Source organism: Camelina sativa, chromosome 1 (genome assembly GCF_030686135.1).
Source record: "Camelina sativa cultivar CO46 ecotype springtype chromosome 1, ASM3068613v1".
Lineage (NCBI taxonomy): Eukaryota > Viridiplantae > Streptophyta > Magnoliopsida > Brassicales > Brassicaceae > Camelina > Camelina sativa.
Window position 1 is genome coordinate 8594002 of NC_141880.1, and position 25139 is coordinate 8619140.

At 38.5% G+C, this 25139-nt stretch overlaps 3 protein-coding genes and 4 pseudogenes across 6 annotated transcripts; 4 read left to right on the forward strand and 3 right to left on the reverse strand.

Moving 5' to 3' along the window:
- Window positions 1-902: 902 nt before the first annotated feature.
- Window positions 903-2277, forward strand: LOC104705727 (F-box/kelch-repeat protein At4g05080 pseudogene; annotated as a pseudogene).
- A 1962-nt stretch (window positions 2278-4239) lies between these two features.
- LOC104784756 (F-box protein At3g19880 pseudogene) lies at window positions 4240-5308 on the forward strand (annotated as a pseudogene).
- Window positions 5309-7616: 2308 nt separating this feature from the next.
- Window positions 7617-13184, reverse strand: LOC147949682 (uncharacterized). The gene is made up of 7 exons (XM_087509991.1): window positions 13155-13184; window positions 13034-13057; window positions 11144-12443; window positions 9741-11002; window positions 8670-9601; window positions 8090-8351; window positions 7617-7982 (listed from the first exon to the last, which is right to left on the reverse strand). The coding sequence occupies exons 1-7, from the start codon at window positions 13182-13184 to the stop codon at window positions 7617-7619; spliced, it is 4176 nt and encodes a 1391-aa protein (XP_087366117.1).
- A 2212-nt stretch (window positions 13185-15396) lies between these two features.
- On the forward strand, window positions 15397-17788 carry LOC104784765 (transcription factor bHLH121). 4 transcript variants are annotated; one of them, XM_010509847.2, is made up of 6 exons: window positions 15397-15550; window positions 16226-16347; window positions 16432-16559; window positions 16776-17240; window positions 17324-17537; window positions 17641-17788. In XM_010509847.2, the coding sequence occupies exons 2-5, from the start codon at window positions 16251-16253 to the stop codon at window positions 17489-17491; spliced, it is 858 nt and encodes a 285-aa protein (XP_010508149.2). In that variant the 5' UTR covers window positions 15397-15550; window positions 16226-16250; the 3' UTR covers window positions 17492-17537; window positions 17641-17788. The 4 variants fall into 4 exon arrangements, with proteins under 4 accessions (XP_010508149.2, XP_010508140.2, XP_087310962.1 ...); XM_087454841.1 differs by having other exon boundaries at window positions 15409-15550; window positions 16226-16361; XM_010509838.2 differs by having other exon boundaries at window positions 17324-17788.
- Window positions 17789-18038: 250 nt separating this feature from the next.
- LOC104705736 (putative F-box protein At3g20030 pseudogene) lies at window positions 18039-19449 on the reverse strand (annotated as a pseudogene).
- Window positions 19379-23423, forward strand: LOC104784781 (uncharacterized). The gene is made up of 3 exons (XM_010509858.3): window positions 19379-21174; window positions 21367-21806; window positions 21897-23423. Exons 1-3 carry the CDS (start codon window positions 19741-19743, stop codon window positions 23380-23382), a joined length of 3360 nt encoding a protein of 1119 aa, XP_010508160.2. The 5' UTR covers window positions 19379-19740; the 3' UTR covers window positions 23383-23423.
- A 179-nt stretch (window positions 23424-23602) lies between these two features.
- LOC109127249 (F-box protein At3g19880 pseudogene) lies at window positions 23603-24874 on the reverse strand (annotated as a pseudogene).
- Window positions 24875-25139: the final 265 nt, after the last annotated feature.

Sequence of the window (25139 nt, forward strand, 5' to 3'; positions counted from 1 at the left end):
TATATTAATTTTTTAACCTGCAATATACTTCATGATCATTTGTTTGTTATATTTAGTTTGTTTTGTTTAGTGTTTGAGATTTAATTTTGATTTTTAATTATTATAACAAAAAAATAAGAGATCTAAATACATAATAAGTCATTTATACGCTATGATTAAGTCACATTGTTTCTAATGATTTAATTATTTTACACAATCTTAGTTAAATCAACTTGATTTTATATGTCAAATATTCTAATATTAATAGTGTTGAAAAATAATAAATGAGGATTTAACCCGTGTTAGCACAAATTTAATGATATTTTATTAATTCCAACATGTCCTCTTTATAACTCATTTACTATATAACCATATTATATAGTATTTTAAACTTTTTTTAATTTTACATCTTTGAAATCTTTTAAAATTTTACTAAGTTTATACACATTAATTATAATATTTAAATAAATGTGAGTCGAAGTTTTTTTTACGTTAAAAATCAAAGCTCAAACATATTGGAAAATGAAATAGGAATTAAATTATTGTTTATTTTGATTGCAAATTATTCAGATAGAGAATATCTTCAAAACACAGTAGAAAGTGTGGTTAAATATATAATAATTTTTATTTCTATACTGTTTTCGGTCTAATTTTTTTAGTTAGAATAAAATGTTAAATATTTAAGAAACAAAATTAAAATTTATAACTCGGTTGATAAGGCCCATGAGAAGTAATAGATGATCCATCCATACAATTGTTGTGGGCTTGAGTAATTTTTGACGACCGAATTGACGATCTCTGTTAACACTTTTGACTTTTTGAGGCTTAGAATAAAATATCTATCTAGTCTAGGTTATAAAAAGAAGAAAAAAAATTGGGCAAGAAGTGTTACGCAATATATTAGAAACCCTAGTTTTCTTAATTGAGAAAAATGACGTCGATGAGTGATCTTACGCAGGATTTGGTAGAAGAGATATTGTCCAAGGTTCTGATAACTTCTCTTGGAGCAGTGAGATCCACTTGCAAAGGATGGAACGCTTCATCCAAAAATCGGATTCTATGTAAAGGAGAATCAAAGAATCAGTTTCTAGGATTCATGATGAAGAAGTATAAGCTTTTTTCAATGAAGTTCGATCTCCATGGAATCCTCTACGAAGAAGATAGTGATGAAGAATTCGTTAACCCATCAATAAAGGAGATAGGTAATTTTCTTAATCATGCCAAGATATCTCAAATCTATCACTGCGACGGTTTATTGTTATGTGTCACCATGGATAACTCAAGGCTTGTGATTTGGAACCCGTATCTGGGACAAACCAAGTGGATCCATCTCAAAACAAGAATAAAATCCACGTATGCCCTTGGATATGACAAGAACAAGAACCACAAGATATTGAAATTTTTCAATAATAACCAGGGCTACTACGAAGTTTATGATGTTAAGTCTAGTTCATGGAGCACTTTTACTGTCATTCCCAAATGGAATATTGATTGTGATAAGTTGGGTGAATCGGTAGATGGAAATACTTACTTTTGGACCAGAAAAAGAATAGTGGTGGAAGGGTCTGATTTAGAAGAAGACGATGATGACCCTTATTACTTAATCTGTTTTGATTTTACAGAAAAAATATTTGGACAGTTTCTTCCTCTGCCGTTTCAGTATCTTAATACTGAAGAGTCGAGGATTTTTTCTTGTGTTAAAGAAGAGAAACTAGCAGCGTTATATCAACAATGTCATACATCTATGATTGAGGTTTGGATTACTACTAAGATAGTGCCCGATGCGGTGTCCTGGACCCTCTTCTTAAAAGTTGACATTAAGCCACTCGTTGGTCTTGATTTTCATTTTTTGGAAAATAGTTGTTTCTTCATTGACATTGAGAAGAAACTCGTCGTGGTTTTTGATTTAGCTGAATCTGACATCTACAAAACGAGTAATTCTTACATCATTGGAGATAAGGGATACTTGAAAAAGGTGATTCATGGGAAATTTAAAGCATTTCATGCCCCACTTATGTGCTCTAGCTGTTATGCTCCAAGTTTAGTGCAAATTGATGACCTAATTGCAAGACGTGAGAGGAACAGGAAGTGGAAGAGCAACATAAAAGAGTGGAAGAGAATGAAAAAGAACTAAACACAACAACGTCTAATCGCTACCGGTCAAAAGGAAACAAGAAAACTTAATTATTTTGGGATGGATGATAGCTTAGATTATTTTTTCATTCGATTTTTTTTTGTCTTTTCTTTTGCATTGTACTCTTGTTCTTTGAACAAAGACTAGACGATTATTTTGTTACCTTTTTGATTAAACAGACAGTTTTAGCTGGTTAGAAACTTTATTAAGAGATTTTGAGACAAATTATGGTGTCTCTGAATCTCTGATTTCATTTATTAAAAAGAAAGTATCATAAATATGATTGAAGATCAAGCATAACTATGATAAAAAGTGATGTAGAAGATGCAAATTAGCTTTAGACTTCTTTCATTTTATTCAGGCATGAATAAAAGTTCTTCTCCACCAATTAAAATCAAATTCTTCATTATACCAATTAAAACAAATTTTCGAAACAACACAACATCCTCTGACTTTTTGTGTTTATTCTCTTTGGTAACTTTGCGTACGTGCGGGTCAAAAAAATAAGAAGGGTAAATTATATGATGTAGTTATGACTTTTTTATTTATTTTAGGTGAAAGTAAAAAGTGTTTTTCATGTGTTAGCCACTTCCATAATTTTGGACAATTAAACCCTTGAAACAAACAAACTAAATGAAGTCTTTAGTTAAGTCAGTTAGGATTATTCTCATTTTTGTGACTATATGGAATAAAATCCGTTTACTACAGTAAAAAAGTAAAATATAAAATAAATAAAATTAGTCACATAGTATGATGTGTTTTGCTAGTACTGTGTTTTGATGTACGGTTCTTTGCAACTGTGTACGTACAAAAGTCATTAATGTTATGTACGTATATATACAATCTTATTGGAAACATAATTATACTGTTGATTATATATAACCTTCAGAATTATAATTATTCAGAAATAGTACAAACATTCCGAACATTCAGTAATGTACGTAAAGTTCTTTTATTCAATGTGTACGTCCATAAGTGCTCAGTAATGTATGTAATGTTCTGAATACATACGTACACTAAAAAAAAATAAGACTTATGATTTGCTCTATGGTATGATGTACGTACATAATGTTCTTTTATTCAATGTATACGTCCATAAATCTGTTTTTAATAGAGAGTATAACTGTATTTTTACAGTCGTCTTCAACATGTGTATCCTCTGCAACCCTAATATTGCAGTTATTGTTCACGGTTTTTCATAAGCCTTCTTTTCCTTTACATTTTAATATTTTTTACACCTAAATCTTGTAAATCTAGCTTATATTAATATTTTTAAAATCAAGAACTAAAATTTGAGTTTTTAAAGTGTTTGGAAATTTTTTTCAGTTTTACTCACCCAATGTGAAATTTTCTCTTCTTCTGCTTCTCGTCGGAGTTCTAATCGAAACTATAGTTGCCAGAGTTCTAAACACAGTTTCGTTTCACCAAAATTTATTATTCCATTTTTTTTTGTTAAGGAAGATGATGAACTTCACGCTTTGAATTTTTTTTTTCTTCGTTTCGTATACTGAACTAAATCTTTAAAATTATTTCAATTATGTTTTTCTTTTTTGGTTAACCAAACACTGTATCATTTGGGTAATGTTATCAAACTATAATTGTCTAGTTAGAGGGTATTTTTGTTCTTTTGTTTAAGGGTGGCTATTGCGTGAGAAGTTATATTGACTTTGTTAATTCATGAAAGAAAATGTTTTTTTGGTGTGATTGGTGAAAATTTCTTAAATAAGAAAAGGCAGTAAAAAAGTCTTTCCTACTACAAAAACAAAACGTCAAGTTGATTGGTGAAACATACCTGTTTTTGGAAAACACAAGTTGATGTGATAATAAATCTTGAAGTGCACTTCTTTTAGCTTGAACCAGAGATCTTGAAGTGTTAAGATGTTTTGTACAGAGAACAATTTAGATCGAAAGAAATAATGCTTTCCGTAACTGAAGACCATGTATATATTACCCATATATAGTTTTTTTTTTTTTTTTTTTTTGTATATTTAACACTTTTGAGGCTTAGAATAAAATATCTATCTAGGTTATAAAATAAGAAAAAAAATTGGGCAAGATGTGTTACGCAAAATATATGAATGGGCAAACGTGAAGGTTAGAAACCCTAGTTTTCGTATTTGAGAAATATGACATCGATGAGTGATCTTTGGCAGGATTTGGTAGAAGAGATGTTGTCCAAGGTTCCGATAACTTCTCTTGGAGAAGTAAGAGCCACTTGCAAAGGATGGAACACTTTATCCAAAGATCGGATTCTATGTACAGGAGAACCAAAACAGCAGTTTCTAGGGTTCATGATGTTGGATAATAGGCTTTGTTCGATGAGGTTCAACCTCCATGGAATCCTCAACGAAGATGGTGAACACTTGGTTAGTATATCAATGTATCAAGTCGAGATATCCAACGTCTTTTACTGCGCCGGCTTATTGCTATGTATCAGTGTCACAAGGGACAAGTCATCAAAGCTCGTGATTTGGAACCCGTATCTGGGGCAAACCAAGTGGATCGAACTCAAAACAAAAACAGAATCCACGTATGCCCTTAAATATGACAAGAACAAGAACCACAAGATATTGAGGTTTTTTGATGATGACCAGGGCTACTACGAAGTTTATGATTTGAAGTCTAATTCATGGAGAGATTTTCGTGTCATTCCCAACTGGGATATACTCTGTTATCGGCAGGGTGTATCAGTACATGGAAATACTTACTTTTGGTCCAAAGAAGATTCCGATGAAGATGAAACCCATGAATTCTTAATCTGTTATGATTATACAGAAGAGAGATTTGGAAAGTTGCTTGATCTACCGTTTCAGCCTGATCATTCTGGTTTTGGAGTTAGTTGTGCTGTATCTTGTGTTAAAGAAGATAAACTCGCTGCGTTATATCACTGTGATGCATTCTCTATAATAGAGATTTGGATTACTACTAAGATAGAGCCCAATGCGGTGTCGTGGATCCCCTTTTTAGAAGTTGATTGTGAGCCAATCTTTGTTTTTGATTTTGAGTTTGATGAAGATTACGACAGTTTCTTCGTTGACGAAGAGAAGAAACTCGCGGTGGTTTTTAGTTCAGGCAGCGACGTACCCAAAGGCTACAAAAAAAGCTTATATCATTGGAGAAGATAGTTACTTTAAAGAAGTGGATATTGGAGAAGTTAAAGCATATCGTAGCCCGATTGTGTGTTCTAGCTCTTAGGTTCCCAATTTAGTGCAAATTAACCAAACTGCAGTACCCAAAAGGAGAGAGAATAAGAAGAAGAGGAAGAAGGAATTGAGCAAAAACAAAGAGAATAAGAGGAAGCAAAACCATGCAGCAATTAAGGTCTAATTAATGATGACGTACTCTATAGTCTATATATTCATGAATTTATAGATTATTTTACGATGATAGTATCTCTTTTCCTTGAACCAAGACTTAGCTAGTCGATTATTAATTAATTGTGTTCCTGTTTTGTTATAAACCAGCAGTTTTACTTTTTGCTGATCAGAAGAAACTTGATTACAGTAACTTTTGTACTCTTCACCGGCATAATTAACAGCTTTTGATATTTCATTTAAAATATACTGAAGATTGAAAATATACAAGACGATTTAAATCTTAACAACTATGATACAAATTAATGATGCAGATTAATTGTAGTCTTTAGACTCATTTCATTATCTTCCCCACTTGTATTACATTTCTTCTTTCTTCCATTGAAATACAAATTTCTCAAAATAAAACAACATCCTCAGACTTTCGTCTACTCTTTGACCACAAGGCTTGCAATTCTGGGCGTTTGTAAGACCTCTCTTTGCAAGGTTACTACCTAAGGAGAGGGCTCCATTTGCAGCCTTCCACAAGAAGCTCTCTATTTTTGGTCTAAGTTTCAGTTGCCAAATGTTCTTGACCCAATTAAAGGGCTGTCTGTCTCTCATGACAGGGGAGAAGGGCACGAGAGAGTCTCTTGCTAGGTGGTACCTTGGCTTTGTTGAATACTGTCCCGATTTTTCAGGGAGCCAGAGCAGTTAATCTTGGAGAGGCAGAGTACTGAGATTAATGGATCTGATGGCGTCCTCATATTGAGGTACAATGTCTCTAATGGTTGTAAGGTTGCACTCCTTTGAAAAGGAAAAAATCAAATCCTTAACCAGCATAGACTAAGAATCCTGTGTATGTGGGCCAATAGGAACTAGCGTGGTGTGGTTAAAAAGAACCAAGGATCCTGCCACACTCTTGTTGAGTTACCATTACCTATGGACCAACCAAGAAATTTCCAGAGGAGATCTCTTCCGATCAATATACCCTGCCATCTATGAGAAGCTTATGAAGGAGATGAGCAGTCAAGGAAAGATGAAGAGTGAAAATATTTTCCAAAGAGAATCTTGGCCAGCAGAGAAGTCAGATTTTTTAGTAGGCGCCATCCAATTTTAGCTACTAAAGCATAATTGAAGGCTTCTATATATTTGAAACCTAAACCTCATGCAAACTTAGGCACTGTCAATTTATTCAAAGCAACCCAACTTATTTTCCTCTTTCCCCGTTTTTCATCCCACCAAAAGCGAGTAACAATAGAATAAATTTGTTTGCACAGCGACCACCGTAGCTATAAGCATGACATAGAATAAGATGTCATGGATTGGAGGACTGAATTTAAGAGAACCTGCTTCCCTGCCCCAAACAGGAAACCAAGAGACCAGCTATGAGCACGTTGTCTGATCTTGTCCAATATGCTTGAGAAGATGTCACGCTTTTTTCTCCCAAAATGTTCAGGGAGACCTAGGTATTTACCAATACCTCCTTCCTGGTTGATTTTTAAAGCTTGCTTGACTCTCTATTTTGTTGCATCGGAGGTAATTTGGAGGAGAAAGTTATGGCTGATTTAACGAGATTAATGCTTTGGCCCGATACTGCTTCGTACTGATCTAGGGTCTGAGCTCGAGCCTCACAACACTTTGGATTTGACTTAGAAAAGAACATTGTATCGTCCTAGAAGAGGAGATTATTGATTAGTGGTCTAGCTCTTGCCACTTTAATTCCAGGGAGAGATCCTTTCTGTTGAGCTTTAGAGCATAATCCTGAGAAAACTTATGTGAAAATTATGAACAAATAAGAGGAAAGGGGATCGCCTTGGCGAAGACCTCTGGTGGGAAGAACTTGACCTTTTGGTGACCCATTGATGAGAAATTGTATGAAACTGTAGTCACACATGTCATAACCCATGAGATCCACCGTTCATGAAACCCAAGCTTTTTGAGAACTTCTCGGAGAAATCCCCATTCTATGTGGTCGTATGCCTTTCTCATATCAGTTTTGACGGCCATAAAACAATATTTTGTTGTTTTTGATGTACGGAGGAAGTGTAAAACTTCATGCATGATTAACATGTTATCCTATATTGCTCTCTTGTTTTTTTGAATTTAATGTTAAATTATATTCAAAGAAAAAATAGCTTTGTTACAACTAGTGCAGCTTGAGTTTGAAAGTTTTTAGAGAGGACTACATAATTAACAGGAAAACAGAATCAATGTCTAGTTTGGAACCAAGCCTGAAGGCCATTGGTGAATCCCCTATCCCATGTTCGCTGAATGGACAGTAGCTTGTCCCTCACCTGGCGATCAATCCATTTGATCAATTGTTCGGTTGTGTTGGCATGTTGACCATGTCGTCGTTCGTTGCGTTCCCTCCAGATGGTGTACACTGTGAGTTGAAATGTGTAGTGTGTGAAAAAGTACCCCAGGCGATCAAGACGTGGGTCTGATAAAAACGTCAGAAGCTGATGCCAGTCGTTTGAATACTGGGTTCGAAAGACCCCCTTTGCTGTCTCAGCCCACACTTTAGAAGAGAAAGCACAAGCAAAGAACAAATGTGATCTAGTTTCCACACTTCGCTGACATAAAACACAGGTCCCAGTAGCCCCAATGTTCCATCGAAGCATGTGCAAAAAGTATACTTGGGAGTGGCATGAGAGAACCACACTGCACGGTGCCAGGAAACCTCAGCAGATGTAGAACGAATATGATTCCAAGTATCCGCCGTAGAGAACTCCGCGTTGAACCTATCATTCTTTCCTTTCCACAAAATGAGATCAGGCTGCTCTGTTCTCCGTTGAAATTGCGAGTGTAGTACATCCACGATGGAGAGGAGATGCGGAAGGCGAGCTGTCTGTCGCCTCCTAGTCGACCAGGCCTCTGCCACAGACATTGTTCGACTTATCCCCAGATCAATAACCCCTCTAGACCCTGTTACATCCACCAACCTGCCCAAAGAAGACCAATAATCAAACCAAAAGGAGGTTTGCATACCATTCCCCACCTCCACCCTACAAAATTGTTGGGTGACAGCTCTGTATTTTAGGATCTTTCGCCATATCCAAGAGCCTGGTCCGGTGTTGTCCTGAATGACCCACAACGACCTGCCCTTCAGCAAATAACATTCAACCCATTGTACCCAGAGGGAACCACCATGAGAGAGGATCCGCCAGACCAATTTTAAGCAGCACACATCATTTACCTCACGCAAACTACGAAGACCAAGCCCACCCTCCTGACATGGCTTACAGACTTTGTCCCACTACAGTTTGGCCTTTTTTGGATTAAGGTCAGAACCCGACCACAAGAAAGCAGAGCAAATTTGCTCCACTTCTCGAATACAAGCACGGGGAAGCCGAAAAGCACCGATCCAGAAGTTGCAGATGTTCCACAGAACAGAGTTGACAATGTTGTAGTGACCCGCAAAAGAGAGGTAGTGTGACGTCCAAGAACCGATACGCTTTCTGATCTGCTCAAGCAAAGGGGTGTAGTCAGCGGAGGTAAAACTTCTAGTCACCAATGGCAAACCTAAATATCGAACAGGGAGCTCTCCAACCACAAAATCAAACTGATGCGAGATTTGTTGTCGTGCCTGATCTCCAATACCGGCAAGATATACCGTTGATTTCTCCATACTTATTTTGAGACCTGAGATCGTGGCAAACTTATCAAAAACTGAGACAATACCTTCAATGGAGCGTGATTTACCATCAGAGAGGACCATCAAATCGTCAGCAAAACTTAGATGGGTCAAATTGAGAGCTTTATACCTCGGGTGATAACCAAACTGACCTGCACCAGCAGCGTTGTCAAGAAGCTTAGACAGGACATCCATACAGATGACAAACAAATAGGGGGACAGAGAACAGCCTTGCCGTAACCCCCTCGAGCTATGAAAATATCCAGCAAGCTCTCCATTCACTTGGACAGAGAAAGTAGCAGTTGTGACACATAATCTAATCCAATGGATAAACTCAGATGGTAGCTGCAGTGCCGAGAGGACATTCAAGAGGAAAGGCCATTGGACAGAATCTAAAGCTTTCGATATATTAATCTTAATCGCACAACGCTCCGAGATTGTCTCATTGTGATAGTTCTTTACCAATTCTGTAGCAAGCAACACATTTTCAATCAACAACCGATCCTTGACAAATGCATATTGATTCCCAGCAATGAAACTAGCAACACCACCTTCAACCTATTAGCAAGAATTTTTGAAATAACCTTATATAGAACATTGCAACAAGAGATTGGTCTATAATTTTTCATCTCCATAGCATCCAATTTCTTCGGAATAAGCGCTAAAATAGTAGAATTTATCCCTTTTGGCAGAAAACCTTTAACAAAGAAAGATTGAACTGCAAGAGTAAACTCTGGGCCAAGGACATCCCATGTCGCCTTATAGAACTCAGAATTATAGCCGTCCGGACCAGGAGACTTATCTTAGGCATAGCAAAGAGCACATTCTTGATCTCCTCAGCAGTAACAGGCGCTATAAGTCGAGCTTGATCAACCGAATCGCATCGAAATGGCAACAAATCTTGGAGCATTGCAACCTCAGCCCCTTCAAAATCAGTTGGAATGAATTGCAAAAATTCCTTAAAGTATCTCTCAGCCTCCAGCTTAATATCCTCACCCTTAACAACAGTCCCATTTGGGCCAGTAACCTCATTGATTGTATTCACCGCTTTTCTAGTGGCAGCCGCCCTATGAAAAGCTTTGTTGTTCTTGTCTCCAACCTGCAACCAATGCAGTTTCGACCTTTTCTTGAGGAATCTCTCCTCTAAAGAGGCAACATGGTCCCAACAAAGAAAAGCTTCGTTCTCCTCCTCCATAGATAATGCAGTGGGATTAGTAAAACAGAGTCGATGTCGATAAAACAGAGAAGGAGTGGACTTCCAGTAAGTGTCAACCATAGGCTTAAACTCATCCAGTGTAGTAAGAACATTGACAAAATTAAATGGACGACACTTTTGGATTGGTTCTACACTCTGCAACAGCAAACGACTACGCAAATGGTCTGAGCAACCCCATGCCTCAAACACCGAATAAGCTCGCGGGAACCGCTGAAGCCAAACATCATTCACTAATACCCTGTCCAGCTTCTTCATGATAGGATCATGATCTTGTTTATTCCACCAAGTGAACAACGGACCATATGAAGCAATATCTGTAAGCGAACAACAGCCCACCACAGACTGAAAATCCCGCATACCACGAGTAACCATTGGATTATCCTCCACCCGCGAATGTTCAGAAATATCTAGAGTGTCATTGAAATCCCCCATAAGCACCCACGGTCTAGTACAAATAATAGGTGAAACCGCATGATCCTTCAACTTTTGCCACAAAACCTTACGTTGCTCCACAGTATTGAACGCATACACAAAGGAACAGAAGAACTCTTTCGGTTGATCCACCAACTTAACCGAGCAAGTGATCAACTGTTCACTTTTGTAGAAAGGAGTCACACGCACATTATTCCTCCAGACAACCCACATACGACCTCGGGAATTAAACTCATAATTCGTCAACATCGACCAGTCTCGAAACATTTTCCCACCAATACGTTGAACATTTTTCTCTTGCACTCGAGTCTCTAACAAACAACCAAATTGGAAATCAGTCTCCCTTAACCACTTCTGTATCATGGAATGTTTTTATGTTTTGTTGAAGCCCCGAACATTCCAGAAGAACCCTGACATTTAAAAATATTTTTGGGAATGCTTCCTACTCTGACCCCTGGAGTAAACTCTAGAGGATTGATTAGCAGCTACTGATACCGCTTTATGTGCTGTTTTAGAGTCTCGAGGTAGAGAAGGACGAAGTGTAACCACCGACTTCTCCCTTCCATCCTTACCTCCCACCCTAGTAGGAGCCACAACGACTGTAGGAGGAACCAAATCAGGCACCGGTTGCGAGACCTGCTTCTCCAGCACCGTCTCCTCCACCAGTCCCTCTGCTTCACCAAGAACAGAATAAGTGTTTGATAGAATGGTATCCTCACTAGGCTGGATCCCTTCCTGACCCTTTCCCGGAATACGACCATGTTTTGAAGGAGTGATCCATTCCTGACCATAACCAACCTTCTCCGAAGTTATCAGAACGTTTCCAGTAGGAACCGGTGGAGGTGACCTTGATTGTGCCTCCGAAGCTCTAGGACCATCCCCGACCATCAGAATATTCCCGGAACAAACAACAGCTGGTACAGCAGGTGGCAAAACAACCTCCCCACTAGCTTCCACTACATCAGTACTAGCCGCTAAGAGACAAGTTGCAGTCAAGTGTCCCCATTTATGACAACTAGTACATCGCGGTGGCAACCATGGATAGCCATATTGAATGACAGTTTCAATCTCACCTTCTTCTTCCCCTCCACAAACATACTCTCGAGGAAGAACTTTCGTTAATTCAGCTTCAACCAACATCTGAGCTTCAGTAAAACTAACACAAGCTTCCGTTTTTGGATGAAACCGAATTGGCTTACCCACTGCGCTAAACAAATACTCTAAACCATTCTCAGTGAACATAGAGGGAGGAATATTCCTCAGTGTAACCCACAAAGGAATAGACTTCATCGCCGGTTGCGAGTCCGCTGCATACGGCGACCACTCGGAAATAATCATAGGGATATCCATGATATTCCACATGCCTCTATTCAAAACCCTGTTTCTCATGCTATCATTGCGGATCCAAAACTTCACTGTGGTTTCATTGACAGCATAAACCTCGATCAACGTAGACTTATCACCCAAACACCATATCTTATTGACGATCATGTGGATCTTGCCCACATGTGGCGCTTTTTGATTTAAAAAATTTCCAATGAGGAAATCTTCCCACAAGGGTTTTGCACCCACAAAAACCTCCTTTGGCACAACCACCTTCTCCTTTCCTTCAACCTCAACGACTTCAAAACTTTGCTTAGTGAAAACATGCTTCTTCGCCACCGTTAGAAAGGTGTGTTGCGACCGCTGAACCCCCTCTCCCTGCACAGGAGAGGAGCCCTCTCCATTCAGAGACAAATCTTTCTCCACACCCTGCCCCACCACACCAATTCACTGTGAATCCCCTATGCCCGGAGAAGCCTCCGGTGGCTCCATACCAGCATGAAAAAAGGGAAAAACCCTAGTCGCCCAAAAAATCGCCCTCTAAGTTATTTATGGAAACTATCAACTCGTAAATCCCTCGTTCTCTGGATTGAGTTATTTTTTTATATTATATTGCTCTCTTGGGAACTAAAGCAGATTGATGTGGTGAGATGAAGGATGAGAGGAATGGCTAAAGTCTCTTTGTTAGCATCTTGGCGATCATTTTTTAGTGAACACTACAAAGTGCGATTGGTCGATAGTCTCTCTGATCTCTTTGTCTGTGGGCACAACAATAAGAGTTTCATTCATTATGGCATCTACTTTCTATGTGATTGTCTCTCCCACTATGTGGAAGTCTGAATTTCCCTCTGTTCAGAAACAACCAAATGTCATCCTTGATGAGCGGGATCTCATCAAGCATGTAGCTAAAGAAAATATGACAAACAATTTAGGAGTTCGATTTAGTACTATAAAATTTGTAGAAGCCTATTGGGTCGGCCCATAAATAAAACCAGTTAAAAAAAAATACTATCACTTACGTATGGATAAAGGAATTTATCTACCTGTGGATAAAGGATAATAAATATTATCAAACAGGTATTATTGAAAAAGAAACAGTTATAAATATAAATTTCCCAACAAACATAATCATGCACATACATGCTGGTCTGATCGTATGTTTTGTTCCATGTTGTCATAACTGTTTTTGTCAATTGCTTATCGAAACTAGCAATTCTTCAAACTTAAACCATTTATAAATAAGAATAGCCTCATCATTCAAAACACAAGCATTGTCATAGTGAAATAATCAAACTAAAATTTACGTAAGTATTTCCGCGCATTGCACAACACAGGTAACTACTAATATTTACCCTTTCGACATTAAGAAGAGAGCCAATGTCACTGGATAGATATATCTTGGTATGTGTCTTACTTTTAAAGATCTTTTTGGCAATTTCTTTAAGTTCTTAGAAAATTCATTCCTAATTTTATTCATTGTGGATTTCCAATATTTTAGACCATTTGGTATCAAACTCTATTACAGATTCAAATATTTTCTTATAGTAGTAGAAATCTACATCAAGATATATTTCTGATTATTATGTTCAATGTAACTTTCCCTTAGCACAAACAACAACATCCATAAGACAATCTCACAACATCTAGGAAATGTGATCGTTTCCAATCAACAAAGAGATAATTCTTAGTTGACTTCATTTACAATAAAAATTCCTGACCAAATAAAAGATTATTTACTTAAATCGTAATATTTACGAAGAATTTAAGTCAAAATTATATCGATTACTTAACATGTAAAATTATACTTCATCTTAATTCTCATAAAACCTTATGTACTATACAATTTCACTGAATTTTGTAATTGTTACATCCTTGTTTTCTCGCAATATTCTAGTTTTAACCATTCAACAGGAATGTTTACTAAATATGTTATTATCGTGTGAAATGTTTGATTCACAATTTTTCTACTTGAACGGCTTGACCCATCTTATTTGCATCACTTGATTTTTCATTTGAAGTCTAAGTGTGACATGTCTGATCCGAGGCTAACCAGCTGATACGAGGTGACACGGTCAGATAGAGCAAAGTAGTAAAAATGATTGGTTAGAAGCTGCTTGAGGAGGGTTGGACGTGTCTGTATACAAATGGAGCTTCACAAGGGAACCCGGGGTTGGCTACGGCTGGGTGTGTGTTACGAGATGAGAATGGACACTGGCGTGGGGGATTTTTGTTGAATATTGGAGTATGCTCGGCCACTTTTGTGGAGCTATGGGGTGTCTATTACGGGCTCTTGATTGCATGGAGGAAGAGGATCACTCGGTTTGAGTTGGAGGTGGATTCAGAGTTGCTGGTTGGGTTCTTAAAGACAGGGATTGATGACGCTCATCTTTTGTCTTTCGTGGTACGCTTGTGCCATGGCGTCTTATCGAAGGACTGGATAGTCCATATCTCGCATATGTATAGAGAGACGAACTGTCTTGCGGATAGTTTAACTCGTTGTGCTTTTACTTTACCTATAAGTTTTAAATTTTTAGAGTCGTGTCCGCCGAGTTTAGAGTCTTTTGTAAACGATAATGGTCGAGGGACTATGGTTCTGAGGCTCATTCGTACTTGAGTTGTTTGTTTTTCTTTTAGTAAATTACAGGGGATAAAACCCCTTTCCATTACAAAAAAAAAAAATCGTCGATATGATTATTATTTTTTTTTTTGTTCAAATGTCGATATGATTATTAAGACTTATAATTTTGAACTTTGATAGAATTTTACTACATATACCATGGGGTTATTTTATCTTGGATATGATTATATTATCTTGGATATGATTTTACTATTACCGCAACATATATACTCTTAAGTAGACAATTAATAAGTGTCGCACTTAATTACGACGGTACTAGTTGGGAGAAAAATGAAGCACGGTGGATATGATTATTACAACGTTACAATGCATAGAGTACTATGACTTAGTGCTTACTGTCGTTTATGTCCGAAATTAGTATGACTTATTCCTTATTGATTTAATCATCAATATTCCTTATTGATTTTTCTGTAATAACAATCTCGACCATTCCATCTTTACTCGATTTCTGATTCTCCCAATAGTGTGTTATAATTTTGAACGTTGATGGAATTTTACTATAATCGCAACATATACCATTGGGTTATATTATTAGCTAGTCTTTGTAATCTATTTGCGCTTCCATACCTGGATCATATATCCATCGACTTCTTCTGTAAGAAGAGTAAGACTAATAATTGAATAATTTCACTGAAAGAAAAAACTATGCGGGTCTGTTTTGATAAATGCGAATAAATTGGAGGGCCAAAAGGAAAAACAAACAATTCCAGCTTTCTTCTTCTTGATTGAAATAAATTCTTAATTAAATAATCTTTTGGGGAAACAAGAGATAAGAGAGAAAAATATAAAAATGGCATAATGATGCTTCCCTCTTCTATGTGAGCAGGCAGAGAGAGAATCTTTCTTCGCCGGACCTTTGTCATCTCATAAGCTCATCGAAATCTCGCCGCCGACGTCGGTGAGTTTGTACAAATCTCTAATTTATTCTATAGAGATCGCTCCTGAATTGAGCCCCCCCCAATTCCATCGTCCTCCTTAGGGTTTCGATCATAATCCAGCTTAGATGCTTCGTTTAATCAAAACAAGCAATTGTTTTGATTTGAGGGTTTGAACTTAGCTCTAGTTCGTGAAAGTTTTGTTACTTCGTCTGGGGAAATCTCTGATGGACAAATTGAAGATTCCTTCGTTGTGTTCTTCAATTCAACAGCGTTTTTTTTCGTATCATTTTCGTAGATGTTAAAAAGTTTTTGATTTTTTTGGTAGATGTTATTGCCATTTTGGGATTAGTTCACTACAAAACCTTTATTTTCAGTTAGTGCATCTACAGACTTCGTGATGCAAAGTTTACAATATGTAGATTTGCTCTAGGAATTCAATCGTTAGAAGTGAGAACTAACTTGAAAGGGCTTAGTTAGGATTCTTACTGTTAAAAGATATGTTAAGTATGTAACCACGTTTGTCATATGAGACCCTGGCTATAGACTCGTAGAGGATCAGTTACCTTAAACCAAGGCTCAGTTGTGGTCATTTTGCTTTTGATCTGCTTCTATGGTGGATTTGTAATATTCTAAGATATTTCTTTCTTAGAGCGAGGTTGTAATATAGCGTTTTGAGTTTATTCGATGTTTTGCAGTTTGCACAGGGGGAAGGGGGAGGTCATGGATGTTTCTGCTAGGAAGTCGCAAAAGGCAGGCCGCGAGAAGTTGAGGAGGGAAAAGCTGAATGAGCATTTTGTTGAACTCGGAAATGTACTCGGTAAAAACTTAAAGGTGTTATTTGGATTTTAATAACATCAGATGATTCACTTCGATGATCCTCACATTTCTCTTCTGTTTGCAGATCCAGAGAGACCAAAGAATGACAAAGCCACGATCCTGACTAATACTGTTCAGTTGTTGAAAGAGCTCACCTCTGAAGTCAACAAACTGAAATCTGAGTACACAGCATTGACAGATGAGTCCCGCGAGGTTCATATCTTATTCCTTACTCTCTAGGTTTTCGTTTCAGAAACAATTAGATTAGCAGTCTTATGACATAGAGATTTAGATATGTACCTGTGTTCTGTCTATATCATAAGATTTCAACTCGACAGCGTATGTGACTGCTTATAGGACCTGTTTTTATCATCGATAGCAGCACTTGGAAATTTGCTGGTACTTGTATAACAACGTTTCTTTTTGTAGTTGACACAGGAGAAAAACGACCTGAGAGAAGAAAAGACAGCGCTGAAATCAGATATAGAGAATCTCAATCTCCAATACCAGCAGAGATTAAGGTCAATGTCTCCATGGGGAGCTGCAATGGATCACACAGTCATGATGGCTTCACCTCCGTCTTTTCCATACCCAATGCCTATGGCTATGCCTCCTGGGTCAATACCAATGCATCCATCAATGCCATCTTACACGTACTTTGGGAACCAGAATCCTAGCATGATCCCAGCTCCATGTCCTACATACATGCCGTATATGCCTCCTAATACAGTCGTTGAACAACAATCCGTGCACATTCCACAGAACCCGCCGGGTAGCCGTTCTCGGGAACCTAGAGCAAAGGTTTCAAGAGAGAGCAGATCTGAGAAAGCAGAGGACTCTAACGAAGTTGCAACACAGCTCGAGTTAAAAACCCCTGGATCTACTTCTGATAAGGTAGAGAGAGTTTGAAACTAGAGATCTTCAATTTTTTGGATAATACTATCTTCACAGTTTTTTTGCAAAACTTTGTCTTGTAGGACACAGTGCAAAGACCAGAGAAGACGAAGAGATGTAAGAGGAACAACAACAACAACTCCACAGAAGAAAGTTCTCATTCTAGCAAATGTTCATCTTCCCCAAGCATCCGAGATCACAGTTCTTCCAGTAGCGTAGCTGGTGGCCAAAAACCTGACGATGCAAAATGACCCAAAGAATTGATGACGACGCACGAAACGGCAATGAGTATATGATGTGAGTACTAAATGCAGTCGCTGTTTAAACAGGCGTTTTGATGCACAGTGGGCGTTCTTTTTCCTTGGACAGTCATTTCTCAGCTAATTTTCATCCTTAATAGGTCAGCAATTTTAGGCCTGGGCAAGAACCGGAACAGAAGATCGTCTGCTTTAGTTCTAAAATTAAACTCGGCTGATTTTGTAATATCCAATGTCTGAACTCACTAATTTTGAAATTATATAAATTGAGACAAACTTATATTCCGATTATTAAAAGTCTGGACAAAAAGAATTACATTATGTGCAAAAGTACTAGATTATAGTTCATCATAAAAGTTACAACTTATAAGAGACAGAATTAATTGGGACGTTCTTGGACGCCCGAGTATATTAAGAAGAGTCTTGAAACTCAACAGAGGCCGATTTACATATTTATGATACACATCTTCTGTGTTGGCCAAAGCAATAGAAGACTGCTTGTAACATGCTATAAAGAATCATATAGAGCATCACGAGGATGGAGCAAATTGAATACGACTGTTGGAGTAAGGTAAAGAAAAACCAAATAATAATGGACTAGTCTTGTTCAAAAGAGACGAAAGAAAAGAAAACAGAGACTGAAGCAAGAAAGAAAATAAGGCATGTTAAACAGAAAAAATAAACCAAAGAGTCTATAGCTAAATAAGCTCGTTTGCCGGATTAGATGACTTCAGCTAAGGTTGGAACATAATAAGTGGACACAATTGGGCGACCATAGGGAGACTCCTCGAGATTCACAACAGCTTCTCCAAGATTCACTTCCTTCAAGCATCCATTCTCTCCAATGATGTAAGCCATTGTGTAGCTTTCAGATTCGTCTATATCAAAAACCACGGCCAGTTTCTTCTCTTCGTCAATGAAGAAACTCCCAGATTCAACCTCAAACATAAAATCCACACCAGTGTGTAGTTTCATATTAACTTTAAAGAAGTTACTCCACGACACCACATTAGGCTCAATCAAAGTTGTAACCCATATCTCCAAGGCATATGTATCCATGTTCTGATATAACGCCGCGAGTTTCTCTCCTTTGACATAAGATAGAATCCCGGTATCTTCAATATAATGCACAAACGGCAGGGGAAGAAACTGTCCAAAGCTCTCCGCCGTAAAATCAAAACATAGTAAATAGTCTCGTGGCTCTGGATAATCATCAGGTCCTTCGTATACTATTTTTTCTTTAGCGAAAAAGTAAGTGTTTCCTTTCAAAGACACGCCGCGATGATAAAACTCTATCTCCCAACCGGGAGTGATGCCAAGAACCCTCCATGAATTAGACCTTAAATCGAAGATTTCGAACTCAAGAAACTTGTGCTTAGCGTACGGGTCGTAATGATCCAAAAACCTCAATAGCTTGTGGTTACGGTCGTTGTCGTATCCGATAGCATACCTATCTAGTCTGTGGTAAGCGTTTAGAGGTTGGATCCACCTAGTTTGACACAAATACGGGTTCCAAACCACAAGGCTAGTGTTGTCCCTTGAGACGCATAACAATAACCCATCGCAATGAAAAACTTTAGATATATCAACTTGACTAATTATGTTACCTATCTCCTTTACCGATGGATCCACAAACTCTTTACCATAGAGATCGAACCTTATTGAACACAGCTTATAATTTCATCATCATGAACCCTAGAAACGGCTGCATTGCTTCTGCTTTACACAAAACCTCATCTTTAGATAAAGCGTTCCATTGTTTGCAAGTCGATCTCACTGCCCTCAGTGAAGTTATCGGAACCATAGAGAGTATTTTCCCTACCAATTCTTGTGGTAGATGGGACACCCTCGTCATTGTTTTCATCTTCTAATGAGATGATTGAGATCTAACAGAATTTAGCTCTTTATTTTCCTCTCTCTCTTTGCCCTGTTCTTGTTGCCTACTCTTCTTTGTGTATATATATAGAGAGACAAATGAGTTGAGTTAGGTTACGTGAAACGCAGTCGCTGTATAATTAGCGTTTTGATGCAACGTGAAACGCAGTCGTTTAAAGAAGATAATAGTATACGGGAAATAAAAAAATAAAATAATGAGTCATCAGGCAGCTTCGGTGAATTGTTCTCGGAGAGTTAATTACGACCGGCGACGAGGGGAGGGATAGTCTTATCTTCTTCGTCTTCATCTCTCAAATGACTTTTATTTTTCATTCTCTTCAGATTCAAATCCTAAATTCGATCGGAGAATGACCACGACGACGACGCCGGAGAAGACTCCGGCGAGACCTCTCTCTATCCAGGACTGGGACGTTCTCATCGACGACTTCCGAGACGACGGCGCTCCTCGCGACTGGTTCACTTCCGTTTTCCAGATTGATTCTCTGGCGGACTTGGCTCTCTCGTCTCTTCTCAAGAAAGACTTCCCTATCACTGTAAAGCTCTCAATCCTTGTCTTTCTAGACGAGTTTTCCCCGATTTTGTTTGATAAATGTGGTAACGATACCTTTGATCGATTCATCGATGTTCTCCGTACGATCGTGCAATCACCGACGGATGGATCGTCGGGATTGAAGGAGCAAGCTATGGTCTCTTTCACCTCTGTGCTTGTATCGATTGATTCTTTCTCTATAGGTCACGTCGAAGCTGTTGTTGATTTGCTTCTTGCTCTCGTGAATCGTCCTAACCACGGGTTTGATCGACAAGCTCGTGGCGTAGCGTGTGAGTGTTTACGTCAGCTTGAGAAAGCTTTTCCTGGTTTGTTATCTGATGTGGCTGGTCATCTTTGGTCGTTGTGTCAAGCGGAGAGAACTCACGCTGTGCAAGCTTACCTTCTTTTGTTCACTACGATTGTTTACAACGTGGTTCATCAGAAGCTTAAGGTTTCGCTTCTTAGTACCTCTGTACCTTTGGTGCCTTTTAATGCTCCTAATTGGATGCGTGATCAGAGTTTGGTTATGAGTCAAGGTCATCAAGGATTGGGGCCAGATCAGAAGGAGCTGAGACGAACGCTGGCTTTTATGTTGGAATCTCCGTATTTGTTTACGTCTTGTGCTATGATGGAGTTTATGGGTATGGTTGTGCCACTTGCATCTGCATTGGAGTTACAGGCTTCTATGCTCAGAGTTCAGTTCTTGGGGATGATTTATTCGTTTGATCCGATGCTTTGTCATGTTGTCTTGCTTATGTATACTCAGTTCCCTGATGCGTTTGAGGGACAAGAGAAAGAGATCATGAGACGTCTTATGCTATTTTCTAAGGAGACTCAGATCTATCTTGTTTTCCGTTTGCTTGCGCTGCATTGGTTAATGGGTTTTCTGAATAAGTTTATGTTGAGTGGGGAGCTTGAGAAGAGGAAATCTGTTCTTGAGATGGGTCAGAAGTTTCATCCTGTGGTTTTTGATCCACTCGCTTTGAAAGCGTTGAAGCTTGATCTTCTGGTACAATGCTCTGTTAGTTCCAACTCTTTGAGTGGAGGTGATAACAGCAAATCTTCTGGGGATTTGTTGCAGGAATGCTTGGTATCGGTTTCGGATTTCAAATGGTTGCCTCCATGGAGCTCAGAAACTGAACTAGCATTCCGCACTTTACACAAGTTTCTGATATGTTCATCTACACATTCCGACACTGACCCTTCCACCACTAGAAGTCTTATGGAATCTAGCCTCTTCCAAAACGTGCAGGTCTGTAACTATCTTTGCTTGCTTCTTGGTCTTACTTGATGGTAGTTCCTTTTGCTTGTTTTCAGAAAGAACGGTACTCTGTGGGCCTTTTTAGTTCTATATAACTTTAGTTCAAGAACCAATCTTTTGCTGATTCTGCTCTCAAATATACTCATTCCTTTATTTTGATTGACATCTATATATATACTTCAGGGGTTGCTGGTAGACATGACCTTGGAGTTTCAAATCTTGGTCCCTGTTATTGTGGCTTTTATTGAGCGGTTGATAAACTGTCACAAGCATCAGTGGTTAGGAGAGCGGTTTCTTCAGAAACTCGATGAGAAACTGCTTCCCAAACTTATTAAAAACAACTTATTAACAGCTTACTTCCCGCTTTTCCATCGGATAGCCGAGAATGATACAATACCTCCTTCTCGATTGATAGAGCTGCTTACGAAGTTTGTAATTTCACTTGTTGAGAAGCGGGGGTTTGATGTGCGGTTGAAATTTTGGGATCAAGGAACTGAAGTTCTTGGCATTTGTCGAACACTGATGAGTCACCATAAGAGCTCTAGATTATTTCGTGGACTCTCTCGCCTTCTTTCCCTCACATGTCTCTATTTCCCTGATCTGGAAGTCCGAGACAACGCTAGGTATGACCGTGACACAGACCAAACAAATCTTTCTAAAATCTATGAATTTGTGATGGCGTTGACCCAACCTCTTAAATTGGTGCATTGTAGGATATATTTGAGGATGCTGGTCTGTATACCAGGACAGAGAATTAAAAACATTTTGAAGCCCGCAGATGCTGTCTCTCCATCAACTCATTCTTCTACATTCTTTAGTGTTCAAAGTCCTCGTTTTCGTCATGATCCTAGCAAATCTCGGAACCTTTCAGCCTATATTCTTCTTGAACGGGTTACGCCCCTACTCGTGAAACAGTCATGGTCATTGTCTCTACCATCTCTAACTGTTGGAACTGATGGGTATAGCATTATAGAAAACAAAATCCAGGTAGATGAAGTTGAGCCGGATGACAGTCAAGAACTCCAGATTTTGCCAGAAGCTCGAAGAATTGAATTAGGAAAACCTACGTTAAGGGTAATGGACTCAAAGATTGGAGAGATTCTAGAAAGATTAAGAAGGTATTTCTCAGTGATTCCTGATTTTAAACACATGCCTGGAATTAAGGTTAGGATAACCTGTACTTTGAGATTGGATGCTGAACCATATAGCAGTGTATGGGGAAGTGAAACTCAGAATGTCGAGTTAGAGAAAGTTGACTCACCTCCTGCGATTTTTGCGAGCGTGCTCAAATTCTCATCGTCAGCTCCGTATGGCTCTATCCCCTCATGCCGCATACCTTTCCTTCTCGGTGAGCCTCATTCGAACAGCAATGTACCCAACGAAGAAGTTTCTTTAGACATCGTCCTGGTAGAAAACACGCTGAAAGAGGAGGAGAAAGATTGCTTGAGAGGAGGAGCACCTGTGACAGTGGAACTGGAACCTAGAGAACCTACACCAGGTTTGGTCGAGGTTTCAATGGAAGCAAATGCAGAAAATGGTCAGATGATTCAGGGAAAACTAGAGAGTGTCCCTGTGGGGATCGAAGACATGTTCCTAAAAGCTCTTGCTCCACCTGACGAACCTGAAGATACAATGCCAAGCTACTACTCTGATCTATTCAGTGCTTTGTGGGAAGTGTGTGGTTCTTCATCCAGCACGGCGCACGAAACATTTTCACTTAAAGGAGGGAAAACCGCTGCAGCAGTCAGCGGGACTCGGTCAGTAAAACTGCTTGAAGTCCCAGCGGAAACTGTAATACAGGCCACCGAGCTTCGGTTAGCGCCTTTTGTTGTGGCTATCAGCGGAGACCAGCTTGTAAACATTGTAAGAGACGGAGGAATCATCGAGAACATTGTGTGGAAGGAAGAAGAAGAGGAAGGGAAAAACGCAAATGCAGAGCAGTCTTCATCATCCTCGGTGGGAATCCGAGGCCCTCTTCGTCTGACATACATTGGATATGGAGATGACCAAGAGGTTCCGATGACGAGGAGCAGAGGGAAAATGGGAAAGGTAAAGATGTTGATGTTTCTGCCGCCGAGATATCATCTGCTGTTTGAAATGGAAGTTGGGGAAGGATCCACATTGGTGCATATAAGAACAGATTATTGGCCTTGCTTGGCTTATGTTGATGATTATTTAGAAGCTTTGTTTCTGCACTAGGAGAGACTTTTCACTATTTTTTTTCATATTCTTTTTGCCCATGCCACCACCTACATAAAGCTACCCAAACGAACAAACACAAAAAAAAAAAATAATAAATAATAATAATAATAATAAAAAGTCTGAGGATGTTGTTTTGTTTTGATAAATTTGTATCTTTTCGGATAAAGAAGAAATTAGTAGAGCGTTTTGTGTTCTAATTTGATAAGCTATAAAATAATTAAACTAAAATTGAAAAAGGTCGAAAACGAATGAAAAGAGAAGCATGAAAGAAAAAAAAAGAAACTATTATGAAAGAACAAGCTATTAAACTATTAGTTAAGATTGGCGGTGTAGTCATCTTCTTGTTTCCTTTCGACAGGTTTAGTGTTAAACCTTGTTGGCTAGCTCCTTCCCTCTTCTTCCCTTTCATTTTGCTCTTGCTCTTGCTCTTGCTCTTGCTCTTCTTCTTATTCTCTCTCCTTTTGGGTCCTGCAGTTTGGTTAATTTGCGCTAAACTTGGAACATAGGAGCACTGATATTTTGTTCCTCCAAGATTCATTTCTTTCAAGAATCCATTCTCTCCAATGATGTAAGAAGAAGTAGTAGGATATAAATCGAAAACCACAGCGAGTTTCTTAGCCTCGTCAATGAAGAAACTGTATCTTTCATAATATTCGAGACCAACGGACGTCCCAATAATATTAACTAAGAAGGGGGTCCACGACACGGCAGTAGGCTCTATCTTAGAAGTAATCCAAATATTCACCGTGAATGTTTCATCGTTTTGAAAAAACAGTGCGAGTTTCTCTTCTTTGACACAAGACAACAGTACTGAGCCATCATTAAGATTCTCAAACGGCAGAGAAAGAAGTTGTCCAAATCTCTCTGTCGTAAAATCAAAACAGATTAAATATCCCCTTTTTCTAGTCAAAAAGTAAGTATTTCCATCCAACGTTGTGCCGGGCCAAGACAGGTATGTGTTCTCGTTGATATTTTTTAATACCCTCCATGAGTCAGACTTAAAATCGTAAATTTGGTAGTAGTAGTTCACTATATAAAAATACCTCAATATCTTGTGATTCTTGTTCTTGTCGCATCCAAGAGCATACTTGGGTTCTACTTTTGTCTTTTTGTCTGGTTTTTCCTAGGTACGGGTTCCAAACAATAAGACATGACTTGTCCGTTGTGACGCATAACAATAAGCCATCACAATGAAAAACTGTAGATATCTCAACTCGGTTATTAGTTAAAATACCAATCTCCTTTACTGACGGGTCACCCATTCTTCACCATCTTCCTTCAGGAGATTGAACCTCATTGAACAAAGCCTATAATCCTTCACCATGAACCCTAGAAACTGATGCTTTGGTTCTACTTTACATAGAAGCCGATCTTTGGATAAAGCGTTCCATCCTTTGCAAGTGGATCTCACTGCTCCGAGACAAGTTATCGGAACCCTATAGAGTATATCCTTTACCAAATCCTGTGTAAGATCGGACATCATTGTCATTGTTTCCAAGTGCGTAGAAATTAGGGTTTGTTTTAACTTTCAACCTTGCACCCTTTTTCTTATAATTTTGCAAAGATTTCTAATCCTCGCGAAATGTTAAATATACAAAAAAACAAAAAAAACAAAAAATTGGAAAGTTTTTCTTTACTAAACTAGTCTAATGGAAACTTCCATATATGAAAGCATGTTTTGCACTACCTTTCCATATCACAACAACCACATTTAAATTTAAAAAAAAAAAAAAAAAAAAAAAGTAACGATTGTT

Coding starts and splice junctions, on each gene's coding strand:
- LOC147949682 (XM_087509991.1), bottom strand. CDS start 13,184: ATGGAACAAAACATACGATCAGACCAGCAT. Junction 11,003..11,143: donor CTCTAGAGTTTACTCCAGGG/GTCAGAGTAGGA, acceptor GTTGTTTGTTAG/AGACTCGAGTGCAAGAGAAA. Junction 8,352..8,669: donor AATCCAAAAAAGGCCAAACT/GTAGTGGGACAA, acceptor TTCTTTGGGCAG/GTTGGTGGATGTAACAGGGT.
- LOC104784781 (XM_010509858.3), top strand. CDS start 19,741: ATGACCACGACGACGACGCCGGAGAAGACTCCGGCGAGACCTCTCTCT. Junction 21,175..21,366: donor GCCTCTTCCAAAACGTGCAG/GTCTGTAACTAT, acceptor TATATACTTCAG/GGGTTGCTGGTAGACATGAC. Junction 21,807..21,896: donor GAAGTCCGAGACAACGCTAG/GTATGACCGTGA, acceptor GGTGCATTGTAG/GATATATTTGAGGATGCTGG.
- LOC104784765 (XM_010509838.2), top strand. CDS start 16,251: ATGGATGTTTCTGCTAGGAAGTCGCAAAAGGCAGGCCGCGAGAAGTTG. Junction 16,560..16,775: donor TGACAGATGAGTCCCGCGAG/GTTCATATCTTA, acceptor TTCTTTTTGTAG/TTGACACAGGAGAAAAACGA. Junction 17,241..17,323: donor CTGGATCTACTTCTGATAAG/GTAGAGAGAGTT, acceptor TTTGTCTTGTAG/GACACAGTGCAAAGACCAGA.